Source organism: Abramis brama (genome assembly GCF_963993115.1).
Source record: "Abramis brama genome assembly, chromosome: 17".
In the NCBI taxonomy this organism is placed as follows: domain Eukaryota; kingdom Metazoa; phylum Chordata; class Actinopteri; order Cypriniformes; family Leuciscidae; genus Abramis; species Abramis brama.
The window spans coordinates 2,105,690-2,119,759 of NC_139979.1; the positions used below are offsets into that span (position 1 = coordinate 2,105,690).

General features: G+C 36.9%; 1 protein-coding gene across 1 annotated transcript in view; it reads right to left on the bottom strand.

The window, feature by feature from the left end:
• Positions 1-14,070, bottom strand: part of znf385d (zinc finger protein 385D) — a 77,187-nt gene that overhangs the window by 4,390 nt on the left and 58,727 nt on the right. Inside the window, exons 5-7 of the mRNA XM_084088954.1 lie at positions 7,840-8,103; positions 3,913-4,094; positions 2,210-2,311 (exon numbers count right to left, since the gene is read on the bottom strand). Of these exons, the coding sequence (XP_083945080.1) occupies positions 2,210-2,311; positions 3,913-4,094; positions 7,840-8,103 (548 nt within the window). The remainder of the gene's footprint in view (positions 1-2,209; positions 2,312-3,912; positions 4,095-7,839; positions 8,104-14,070) is intronic.

Here is a 14,070-nt window from a genome sequence, read left to right on the forward strand (position 1 = left end):
AATATTAATCACTACCGTTCAGCAAAATTCAGAATAAATATTAAACTGTTGTCTTGTCAAATTTAGCATATCAGAATGATTTCTGAAGGATCATGTGACACTCAAGACTGGAGTAATGATGCAGAAAATTCAGCTTTTGTAACATTTTAAATATATATATTTAAATAGAAAAGTTATTTTAAATTGTAATAATATTTCACAATATTACTGTTTTTATTTGATCAAATGAAAAATTGCCTTGGTGAACAGAAGTGACTCGTTTCTGACCCCAAACTTTTCAATGCTAGTTTATATTATATTGTAATTTTATATATTTTAAAATGATTTATTACACTAAAAAAATAATATTAACCACCATCACACTATCCAAACATCTTCATTATTTCGCACTGTACAATTTCCCAACCCGTTTCACTCAGAAATGTGCCACATTACCAGCGTTAAATGTGTTTCGCCTTTATTAAACATGGCATCGATCCATCATGCAACATCTGATTATGAAACTGTCTGGACTGACACTATTAAAGCCGAAGTAATATTTGCATCACCAGCAGCACAAAACACAACGGCCTTCATTGTCTGGCCACTGCCATTGAGATGAATGGAAATTCTAACAAATATTAAAGATATTAGCAAATTTTACTCTCTACTCAACTGCATTTTTTGCATAATTATATGTACTGTTTACTCCAATACATTTCTGATGAGTAATGATTGTTACAATTTGCACAGCACCTAATTTTTCATTCACAGTGCATTGAAGCTTCAACCCAAATCTACTTTCTGAAAATATAAGTGCATTAGCAGGTGTTAACCGCAGGTGTTTATCTATGAGGCAGAAATTGAAGTTAAACATTATTATATGGCAGTGACTATTAGCAAATAGCAATGAAAATAGCAACTAGATTCTATTATATATTTCTTTGCAATAAATAGTTGTTAGATGCTATTTATACTGATAAATAGTGGCAGATGCTATTTGCACCTCAGTGTTGTTGTACATTAAATGGTGTGCAATAATAACATTGAGTGTAAATTATTATATTATTTAAAATTATTAAATGGATGCCACCGTATTGGGACAATAAAGCCCTCCCTACACCAACACCTAACCCATTATTAAACGCACATTAGACACTTTATTTCCACTTTTCGAATATTTTATTAATTTTCTTTAAATGCCTTTCTGATCTGATATGTGATGGGAAAAGAGAGTAGAGAGAGTTTGTCAAAAATGTGGATTCGAACTTTATTATTTTACTACATTATTGCTACTGTTGACGATCTTCTGTCTGGCCCAATCAGACGTCAGTGGGCGGAGTTAATGTAAATAGCCTAGGCTTAGTGTGAATAGACACTCAGTTATTTAGTTTATCTGTTAAATTGGTTTATCAGTGGCCTTTTTGAGCACTTAACTGAGACTTAAGTGTTTGTAGGCGCTTAATAGGCTGTTGTGTCTAAGAGGTGTTTAGTTTTATTTTGATTTTAGAAAATAAATGTGATTGTTCTCCTCACAAATAAGCTGTTTCTTGTTTTTCACTAGAACTAGCGCATCTTTGAGCCTACGTTCAGTATGAGTGAAATGCTTAAGTAGCCTACTGTTAAAATCAGATACTCAAGACTCAAGTGGTGTTTGGTGATTTGCATGTAATGGAGTCATTTTCGCAGTAAGGCATCTCTACTTGACTTCCCTGTGGTGAAAATCCAGTTTTTAATGTTGTTTATGTGTCTATGTGGTGTTTTTAAAACGCTTTAAGACAAACCATGTGTAAATTCATAAGTCGACACCATTGCTGAGTATTTCCTCCTTAAAACTGCAGTGAACCAAAGACAGTCTCAAAAACACGCTTTGAAATCGCTGGTGTTTCTGACGTCACAAACTACCTTGTAACCAATCAGATCAACGTGTGATCGTCAACCAGTGGATCTCTGAGCTGAGTGAGTGAGTGGAGGCGGGGCTCATTTGCATATTCATAGAACCGCGCATACTAAATGAGGCACGGGTGTCGAGTTACATTCAAGATATTTTAAGGCATGAAGACATCTTTTTTCAAGGAGTACAACATAAACAACATAAATGTGTAATTTTGGTGATCAAAGATGAGTTTTAAGGGATAAAATGATTTCAGGTACTCTACACCTCTGGGCCGCTCAAACAAACGGATTGCAGCTGTATTCACCGCGCCTGTGGTAGAAAGCATGAACCTACGGGCTGTTTGGCGGGTCCTCTTTGGGTTTTGGTGTACGGACTGAACTTGGGTTTGGCTGGTTTCCCCGCAGCTCGGTCTTTATGGCGTCTGCTGCTGATGTGCTGATGATCAAAACACAGAAAGTGACACAGATGTGATGAGCTGACAGACACAGTTCACAGATTGTCTGACAACGCTTAATGTTGGGTAACTTTTCAGATCAAATTAAAACACCATTTTCACTGCAGATTTTTGAATGAATGAAACAAAAAAATTCTCTATCGTTTTTTTTTTTTCTGTGCAAAACAGCTCATCAACCAATGAGATACAAGACTTTGACTATCATAGCAGCAGACAGCTATTATTATTTTTTTATTCTTTATTTTATTAATTTTTACCCACCAACCATAAAATACTTAACATTATTAATAAAAAATTTAACTAACCACCCATACATTATTTAAAAAAACAAAAAAGTATATATATACTTTATAATTATATATATATATCATATTCAAAAGTTTTTATGTTTTTAAAAGAAGTCTCTTCTGCTCACGAAAGCTCCATTTATTTTATTAAAAAAATTTTTTTTAATATTGTGAAATATGTTTTCTATTTTAATATATTTTAAAGTGTAATTTATTCCTGCGATCAAATCTGAATTTTCAGCATCATTACTCCAGTCTTCAGTGTCACATGATCCTTCAGAAATCATTCTAATATGTGACCCTGGATCACGTCACCAGTCACGAGTCGCACGGGTATATTTGTGGCAATAGCCAACAATACATTGTATGGGTCAAAATTATAGATTTTTCTTTTATGCCAAAAATCATTAGGATATTAAATAAAGATCATGTTCCATGAAGATATTTTGTAAATTTCCTACCGTAAATATATAAAACATGTATTTCTGTGAGTGAATGCAGCACAATCGTGAACATAAATGCACAACTTCAAAGGAGATTTTCTCAATGTTTTGATTTTTTTGCACCCTCAGATTCCAGATTTACAATAGTTGTATCTCGACCAATATTGTCCTATCCTAACAAACCATACATCAATCGAAAGTTTATTAATTCAGCTTTCAGATGATGTATAAATCTCAATTTTACAAAATTGACCCATGTGACTGGTTTTGTGGTCCAGGGTCACATATAATGATTTGATGCTCAAGAAACGTTTATTATTATTATTAGTTTCAGGATTCTTTGATGAATAGAAAGTTCAAAAGAACAGCATTTATTTGAAATAGAGAGCTTTTGTAACATTATAGACTAACGTTCAAAAATTTGGGGTGAGTATAATATATTTGGGGGGGTAAAAGAAATTAATACTTTTATTCAGCAAGGATGCATTAAATTGATAAAAAGTTACAGTAAAGACATTTAAAATGTAAAAAAAAAGGGTACAAAACAGTTTTCAACATTGATAAAAGTCAAATCATCATATTAGAATGATTTCTGAAGGATCATGTGACACTGAAGACTGGAGTAATGATGCTGAAAATTCAGCTTTGATCACAGGAATATATTACATTTCACTATATATTCACATTGAAAACAGCTGTTTTAAACTGCAATAATATTTCACTGTTTTTAGTGTATTTTTAATCAAATAAATGCAGCCTTGGTGAGCAGAAGAGACCTCTTCAAAAAGTTAAATCTTGCTGATCCCAGTCGTTTGAACAGCAGTGTGTGTGTATGCATGGACGCAGCATCACCTGTTTTAGTTGCGTCTCTGAATTGACGCGCACGTCGCAGGTTTCACAGTGAAATGTCTTGTTCTGCAGGCCTGTGTCTGCTTTAGTGGGAGCAGCCAGTTTGCTCTTCAGCCCAGTCCTCGGGAAGGATTTGATGGAGCCGATCCCACTCCGAGCCTCCAGCATGGTTTTGTGTTTTGTGCCTGAGGAACAAAACATGGCAGGTTCAGAACATTCATCATCTTAATGATACACCGCCAGCCAGAGAAAACACGACCGTGAGGGCTGGACGGCTCTGTCCTGATGATGCATCTCATTTTCATGTTGTGTTTTTGTGGCAAACATTGTTGAATAGTTTATGTCTATTAGTGAATGCATGTTTCTCGTCGATCTTAAAAACCTTTTAAACTATATAGTCCAGTCATTTTATGAAAAAAGTTTGAACAAATTGCAACAGAAGCAAACTCAACTGATTTTGTATCCTCAATATGTCCTGAGTAAGTAAAAAAAATTCCAGAAGAATCCCATTAGGGGAAAGTTTCGAAAAAGACCCAAATATAGCCTATTCATACACCTATTCATTCTTTTTCTTAAGTGAATAGGGTAAAAAATTTAACCTTCAGATATCACCATGAAAATTACTGAGTTGATTACTTGCATCAAGACAAACAAAAAATGTATTACAAGTTTTTTTAAATTGTTTGTTAAAATGGACAAACGGAGCATAATCTAATTACGCATGTGCTAATTTGCATAAATACCACAACAGATCTAAACATTGGGTATAGCCAGGTGAAAATATCTTGTTGACACATAACTGTAAAATACTTAATGTTAAGGTCTGAATGGAACCCATTTAGGCTACCCATGAGCATTAATACAGAGGCAGGAAGAAGTACTTTAGAAACCAGCCTTTATTAATTATTATTGCAGAGATGGGGTTTGGGGCTGGGTCCGTGGGACTGTTTCTGGGGGACGAGTCTGAGGGAAGAACAGCAGACAATGGTAAGGAGAATGCAGAAGACAAAAGGTAGGCAAAATAAAAAGTGAACCCCCAGAAACAGTCCCACGGACCCAGCCCCAAACCCCATCTCTGTACCTTTTATTGTGGCCAGCCTAAGGCACACCTGTGCAATAATCGTGCTGTCTAATCAGCATCTTGATATGCCACACCTGTGAGGTGGCTGGATTATATATAATCAGGAAGAAGTACTTTAGAAACCAGCCTTTATTAATTTTTAAGAGATGGAGACAAAAGGTAGGCAAAATAAAAAGTGAATCCCCAGACCCAGCCCCAAACCCCATCTCTGCAATAATAATTAATAAAGGCTGGTTTCTAAAGTACTTCTTCCTGCCTCTGTATTAATGCTCATGGGTAGCCTAAATGGGTTCCATCCAGACCTTAACATTAAGTATTTTACAGTTATGTGTCAACAAGATTCAACAAGACATTTTCACCTGGCTATACCCAATGTTTAGATCTGTTGTGGTATTTATGCAAATTAGCACATACGTAATTAGATTATGTACCGTTTGTCCATGTTAACAAACAGTTTCAAAAAACTTGTAATACATTTTTTGTTTATCTTGATGCAAGTAATCAACTCAGTAATTTTCATGGTGATATCTAAAGGTTAATTTTTTTTACCCTATTCACGTAAGAAAAAGAATGAATAGGCGTATGAATAGGCTATATTTGGGTCTTTTTCGAAACTTTCCCCTAATGGGATTCTTCAGGACTTTTTTTTTCCTTACTCAGGACATATTGAGGATACAAAATCAGTTGAGTTTGCTTCTGTTGCAATTTGTTCAAGGTTGACCCCCATTTTGGCTTAAAATGACTGGACTAAAAGGCGTTTGCTTTAGTACTTGAAATTAGATTATTATGCACATGTACTTATTTCTGTACAAAACTATTAATTTTAACTGAAAAAGTCTGAAATAGATCCACTGGATAAAATAATGAAGAAAAAGCAGCTGCTGTGACCGCCGGCTCTGGTTTCAGAAGAATTTTTATGATTCATTTTCTCCATAAGCATGTTTTTAAAAAAAATCTTTCAAAAGTTCCAAACCATGAACCAAATAAAGCTGCTCCACATCACAACATTTATCTGGAACAAAAAGTGTTTTGGAACGAGAGAAATAGGTAGTTGTGGTGGCGGGGTCTTATTTTCTGTGAACACCATGACTCAAAGTTTGAGGTCAGTAAGAGGTTTTAATGCTTTTAAAAGAAGTCTCTTATGTTCTCTTATTTATTTGATCAAAAATACAGTAAAATTCTGAAATATTATGTTTTCTATGTGAATATATAGTAAAGTGTAATTTATTCCTGTGATCAAAGCTGAATTTTCAGCATCATTACTCCAGTCTTCAGTGTCACATGGTCCTTCACAAATCATTCTAATATGATGATTTGATGCTTGAGAAACATTTATGATTATTATCAATGTTGAAAACTGCTTATTTTTTTTGTAAAACCGTGACATATATATATATATATTTTCAGGATTCTTTGATGAATACATAGTTAGCGAACGCAACCTAATTAGCCTGAGAAATGCCCCCACAACCCAACTAGCCAAACGCAGGATTTTGCTTAGGATTGTGGGTAATGTAGTTCTTCAATACTTTAGTAGTACTTTTTTTAAACTACATTTTCTCTTTGTGTTTCAATTAAAGTGATAACAAGAAGCTGTTTGTTACAGTAATTTGGATTTCTTACCATGATAAAAATCACTGTAACCTTGAGTAATATTGCTTTCATAAAACCGAAGCAACAACAAAATACTAAAATATATAAAACAAATGCATTTAAATGCTTCTGAAACCCTTCTGTATGTTGTCGCTGTCGGACGAAAACCTCATATCTCCAAAACCGCTACTTTTCAGGAAATGGATAAAACTGTATTTTTAAATGATTAAACACTGCGTTGTCAAAGTTGATATTGTGGCTTTATATAAGGTCAGACACTTGTATGCGTCATTGTATTATTAACATTTAACCAAAATCAAGCTCAGATAATTGGACATTTGTGTTTTGTCTGTTGCTGGAACGGATCTGAGGCAGTAAGTGCATCGCATTACGCTTTCATCAACTTACAGATTTTCTGTCATTTGGCCAAAATCTCATGTTATTAAAGATGAAGTGATTCGCACAGACTATTTAAGACAAGACTGGCTATGACTCAACGACATGTTTAACTAAGACACTCTTCTCCCCTCCTCAAATACATAAAACATTAGCCTTTATATATATATATAGAGAGAGAGAGAGTTTCTTGAGTAAAGAAAACGTGTCTTGAAAATGGCATCAAGTCTTTGTGACTCTTTTATATGTTCGCTCCGTACCCATTATTTGTTTTATTCAAACTAACGAGACATATGTGACCCTGGATCACGTCACCAGTCACGAGTCGCACGGGTATATTTGTGGCAATAGCCAACAATACATTGTATGGGTCAAAATTATCGATTTTTCTTTTATGCCAAAAATCATTAGGATATTAAGTAAAGATCATGTTCCATGAAGATATTTAGCAAATCTCCTACCGTAAATATATAAAACATTTATTTTTGTGAGTGAATGCAGCACAATCGCGAACATAAATGAACAACTTTTCTCAATGTTTAGATTTTTTTGCACCTTCAGATTCCAGATTTTCAATAGTTGTATCTCGCCCAAATATTGTCCTATCCTAACAAACTATACGTCAATGGAAAGCTTATTTATTCAGCTTTCAGATGTAGATGCTCTCAATTTAAAAAAAATTACCCATGTGACTGGTTTTGTGGTCCAGGGTCACATGTTTGGTTAGGTACAGTCCCCTTCTCGAAGTGCCCTTTATGTGCGCAGAAACGCAGTTTAAATGTCTCCCTGTGTCTGAGGAAGAGCTGATCTGGCTTTACTCTTGGTGTTCTCGATGTGAATCTCTCGGAGAAGCTGCTCACCGGTGTTGTGCGCGTCGAGTTGCGACGCCGAGTTGACGGCCACCTTGCAGAGAGAACAGTAGAGCAGACGCAGGGCTTTCTCCTCCTCCGTCTCTGGACTCGTCCCGGTGCCGTTCTCCTCGGGCTCAGGTGGGCTGGGTGTGACGGAGAGACCTTCCTCTCCTCCTGACACTGAGGAAGACTCCGGCTCAGAGGGGTCGACGCTGGGGCCGGTCAGCGGGGCAGAAGAGGGCGATGAAGGGGACACAGGTGCAGGACTTCCACCTGTAAAGCACAAATCACCTGAGTGTTCACAGTGGCAGATCTTGTTTTAAAGTCCCTCTGTAGTGAAAATCAAGCTGTTTATGTGTCTATGTGGTGTTTTTAATACGCTTTAAGACAAAGCATGTGTAAATTCATAAGTCGACAGCATTGCTGAGTATTTTCTCCTTAAAACTGCAGTGAACCAAAGACAGTCTCAAAAACACACTTTGAAATCGCTGGTGTTTCTGACGTCACAAACTACCTTGTAACCAATCAGATCAACGTGTGATCGTCAACCAGTGGATCTCTGAGTGAGTGAGTGAGTGGAGGCGGGGCTCATTTGCATATTCATAGCACTGCGAATACTAAATGAGGCAAGGGTGTCGAGTTACATTCAAGCTGTTTTAAGGAAAAAACTTTTAAATATGTCATTTTGGTGATCAAAGATGAGTTTTAAGGGATACAATTATTGACTACAAGGGGACTTTAAGTTTTACATTTTACTGTTTTTGTTGAGTCTTTTGTTTTGGACTCAAGTGTTTCATAATGTGAAACTGTTCTAGGACTGATTATATATTAGGGTGTAACAGTACATGTATTTGTCCCGAACCGTCATGGTACAGACGTCACGGTTCGGTGAATACAGTCATTCACAGGCGATCCACTCTCCAATCTAGAAGGGGGTGCGTGCGGTAATGCAACGCTGTTTGCTAACCGCCACAACAGGAAAAGGAGCAGAAGAAGCAAGAGCTTGCTAGTAGCAGAGAATGTCTAATAAGGGGAGAAGTTCCACTCTCAGTAAACTTCCAGCTTCTGAACTGGTTGCAGTTCCACTCTGGTTCCATATGAGGGCACTCACAGGACGAGTGCAGTTCCACTCTGGCTCCACATGAGGGCGCTCACAGGACGAGTGCAGAATGAATGGAGGTCTATGGCGCTATACCCCTCAAAATCCACTTTTCTCAGGATATAATTTTTTGTCTAGTAATTTGAATGTTGTATTCGAAAGGAGATGCAAAGAAATTACACATTGCTGGGTGTTAGATTTTTTAGAGTCACTTATTTGCTTTAAAAAGTCTTTTAAAGTGTCAATGACGTCATACACATCGTACGACCAGAGATACTGCTTTACGGCAATCCTTCAGTCACTTTGGTGCTTTCGCGCTCTGCACTTTCTTTTCTCTTGAGGCATCGACAACACAGCTGAATGTTCATTAGCAGAATTCTAGCGTGTTATGGGCAACAACAACTCAACCTGTAAGAAATCGAAAGGACATAAGTACTTGTTCATTCAACTTTCGACCTATAACCCATGTTGAACTTGCAAAACCTACAATCATATCTGAGATTTCTCAACGGCAATCGGGTGAAAGAGACAAATTTAGCCGTCTAGCCCCATAGACTCCCATTCATTCTGCACTCATGGGCGATCGCCCCCAGTGGAACTACAACAAAAATTCGGTACAATAGGACTTAATAGGGAGTGGCCAGGCTCTCCGTAGACGGGCTCTGCTAGTAGTTTCCATTCATTTGTGTGACACGCTCCACAAACTTCACAGAAAGGAAACTGGGACGGCAGAAAGTGGCACTCTGTTTGTTTTCTTTATTTAAATGCACTATGATTTGTTTTTATTGTGAGTGTACACAAATAAAAACAGACCCTGTATAGTTTTACATGTAGGATAGACATGTAATTGTAACTTATATCGAACCTTGACACCAAAACCAAGGTAAGACCGAACTGGGACTTCTTTGTACCATTACACCCCTATAATATATATATATATATATATATATATATATATATATATATATATATATATATATATATATTATTTAAAAAAAATCACTCATCTTCCTCCTCATCCTCCACCTCTCTATATATATATATTCTGTTTGTTGCTTTTCTCTTTTAACACTGTACCAGCCAACTTCAACACAGGGTACAAACACACAACATAACATTTATTAACATAACAATCATTAATTAAGGAAAAAAAAATGACAATAAATTTGTCTGTTTTTTGTTTTTAACCCAAGACATTAATTTGTAATTTTATGTCTATTCAATATTTTCATCTGCAACCGTAATATGTATATAGCCTACATTTATATTACAAACAAATAAATAAATTCTGACTCATCGTTATGGTGATTAGATTTGCATTCATCAAGTTTCAAATATGAATTTAATTTTTAATAAATTACCTTTTTACCATTTTAGTATTTAATCTATCTGCTAAACAAACAAACAAATACATTTTCTCAAACTGAAGCGCATTGCACTGAATGCTATTGAGGAGCAAATGCAAATCAGATTTCTCTAATTATGTACACATGATATTGTCCTCTGGATGGACGAGTATTGGATTGTGTTTCGGATGAATAAGCAGCAGACGCACAAACACAAACGCTGACGTCACTGATGGCCTGTCGACCTCTAAAGGCTCCTTCGTTTGCTCCTGCTATTGTTAATAATACACGAGCACATTAATGCATCAGACGGCACTCTCTCTCTCCGAGTTTCCCCTCCTCTGTTGAATTAGCTTTGATTTTGAAGACTTCCTTTATTTATGCTGGAAAATAACTGTGTCAAATTGTGAGATCGATGACGCCACGCGCCAATGTTACCTAATGCGGTCGACATGGAAATTAATTGCACAGAATAAGATAAATGCTGCTGATTTTTCCCAGATGAGCTCTGGCTTTGGCAGGGCGCTCAGATCGATGTCTGAGGGGTCTGAACTCTTTGTACAGTAATAACACCGAGGCTCTCTTCATTTCAGACCCCGGGGACTCAATCGATACTGAATTATGTCGTTCTATTTTGGTGACCCGTTAAGTAGAGTCTCTTATTTTTCCCAGAGCTCCTCTTTGGACTGATGTAAAAGAACAGAGGAAGGGACGCAGGAGCTGAGATCAATTAGTCTTGCACATATAGTTTTGTTGTGTAAGTGATGGACCCGGAGTCCTTCATCCATGTTGAAAGGCTCACCGGCTGGCTAAAGGAGATTAGCTTGTTGAAAGCTGTGGACTGGCAAAATTAGGCATTTCTCTCCCAACAGAGAAGCATCGTAGACCGTGACGGCTCGGCACCGAGAACTTCATTTACACTCCAGTTTCTATTAAATCTGCAGCAGCGGCGACACGAACACTTCAGTCGACTGTAAGTAAGAGCCGTGGACAAAACAAACCCAAAAGAGCTCTTCTCAAAACTCCACGGATGAGCGTTTGGATGGAAAAAAACACAAACCAGTCGTTACTGTCAACCAGTAAGACAACTACTGTTATAACGTAACATAGGAATATCTGAATTAAAACATCTCAGCAAACACTGTTATTTTAGTATTGGCTACACACTATTAAAGTAGTTAGCTTTTATTTTTAGATATTTTTACATTTTCAGTTCTCATTTACTTTAGTTTAAGTTTTAGTAATTTTGTTCTTTTTTTGTGCTTTTGTCATTTTAAAATGTTTATTTTATATTTATATTATATTTATTACTTATTTCAGTCTATATTTATTTATTTTGGTTACATTTTTGAATATATATTTAATGATATTTTTAAGCTTTACTTCAGTTACTGAAAACATTATATATATATATATATATATATATATATATATATATATATATATATATATATATATATATATATATATTAGGGCTGTCAATCGATTAAATTTTTTAATCGATTAATCGCATGATTGTCGTGAGTTAACTCGTGATTAATCGCATTTAATCGCACATTTTTTTATTTGTTCTAAATATACCTTAAATTAATACTTTTCAAGTTTGTAATACTCTAATCAACGTGGGCATGGATAAATATAGATGCTTTATGCAAATGTATGTTTATTATTGAAACCATAGTCAATATAGAGCATGAAGACGAGACATGTTTCAAAGGTCATAGATGTTTTTTCAAAGAACTTGTTCATGTCTATTAGACACATGTAGAAAGAACAAAGAAATGCCATGTTCCCATTACTTCTCTTTCTTTGCACTGAGCAATTTACTAACAAAAAAATGTTTAGATTTTTGCATGACAGGGCAGCTCTTCTGAAAATGCTAAATGTACATTTAGCATTTATTATTACATTGTAGTTTGTCTCTCTCTGTGCCCATTTTGATGAAGCTAAATTCTCAATAAAACTGTTTTCATTGGTATATTTTACTGTTTCTGTTGTCAAACAACGGAATGAATTTGAAATGGTGACTGAAACGCGACCCAATAAACATAACCAGTTCTCCCTTCCAAGACGTTAGGCCTAATCTGCACAAAAATTCTGATAATCGAGCCGTCGTCTGGTGAAATCAAATACACATAAGCTAAAGACAATATCCGTGTATATTTGTAAAATTAGAGAAGCAACATAATATCTATTTAACTGAATTAAACCGCTGCTCCTCCCCGCGAGACGCAGAGAGAGAGAGAGAGAGAGAGAGAGAGAGAGAGAGAGAGAGAGAGAGAGAGAGAGAGAGAGAGAGAGAGAGAGAGAGAGAGAGAGAGAGAGAGGCGCGCGCGCGCGCGTGCTGAGAGAGCAGTAGCCTACCGGCGGTACCGGTAGATTCTCAGAAACTAAATAAGGTTTGGGCGCTTTGTTGAAGGAAAAAAAAAATCGCTAAAGGGGTCTGCAATGTCTCTAAGTTGCCAACACGGTGTATCTCCATTTCTCCAACTAGGGGTTGGGCCACGGGTCAAACAGAAAATATGCGCTGCGTTAATCGCCCGTTAAAAAAATTAGTGCCGTTAATATGATTTTGCGTTAACGCGTTATTAACGCGCTAACTTTGACAGCCCTAATATATATATATATATATATATATACACTAACCTAAAGGATTATTAGGAACACCTGTTCAATTTCTCATTAATGCAATTATCTAAATCAACCAATCACATGGCAGTTGCTTCAATGCATTTAGGGGTGTGGTCCTGGTCAAGACAATCTCCTGAACTCCAAACTGAATGTCAGAATGGGAAAGAAAGGTGATTTAAGCAATTTTGAGCATGGCATGGTTGTTGGTGCCAGACGGGCCGGTCTGAGTATTTCACAATCTGCTCAGTTACTAGGATTTTCACGCACAACCATTTCTAGGGTTTACAAAGGATGGTGTGAAAAGGGAAAAACATCCAGTATGCGGCAGTCCTGTGGGCGAACATGCCTTGTTGATGCTAGAGGTCAGAGGAGAATGGGCCGACTGATTCAAGCTGATAGAAGAGCAACTTTGACTGAAATAACCACTCGTTACAACTGAGGTATGCAGCAAAGCACTTGTGAAGCCACAACACGCACAACCTTGAGGCGGATGGGCTACAACAGCAGAAGACCCCACCGGGTACCACTCATCTCCACTACAAATAGGAAAAAGAGGCTACAATTTGCACGAGCTCACCAAAATTGGACAGTTGAAGACTGGAAAAATGTTGCCTGGTCTGATGAGTCTCGATTTCTGTTGAGACATTCAGATGGTAGAGTCAGAATTTGGCGTAAACAGAATGAGAACATGGATCCATCATGCCTTGTTACCACTGTGCAGGCTGGTGGTGGTGGTGTAATGGTGTGGGGGATGTTTTCTTGGCACACTTTAGGCCCCTTAGTGCCAATTAGGCATCATTTAAATGCCACGGCCTACCTGAGCATTGTTTCTGACCATGTCCATCCCTTTATGACCACCATATACCCATCCTCTGATGGCTACTTCCAGCAGGATAATGCACCATGTCACAAAGCTCGAATCATTTCAAATTGGTTTCTTGAACATGACAATGAGTTCACTGTACTAAAATGGCCCCCACAGTCACCAGATCTCAACCCAATAGAGCATCTTTGGGATGTGGTGGAACGGGAGCTTCGTGCCCTGGATGTGCATCCCACAAATCTCCATCAACTGCAAGATGCTATCCTATCAATATGGGCCAACATTTCTAAAGAATGCTTTCAGCACCTTGTTGAATCAATGCCACGTAGAATTAAGGCAGT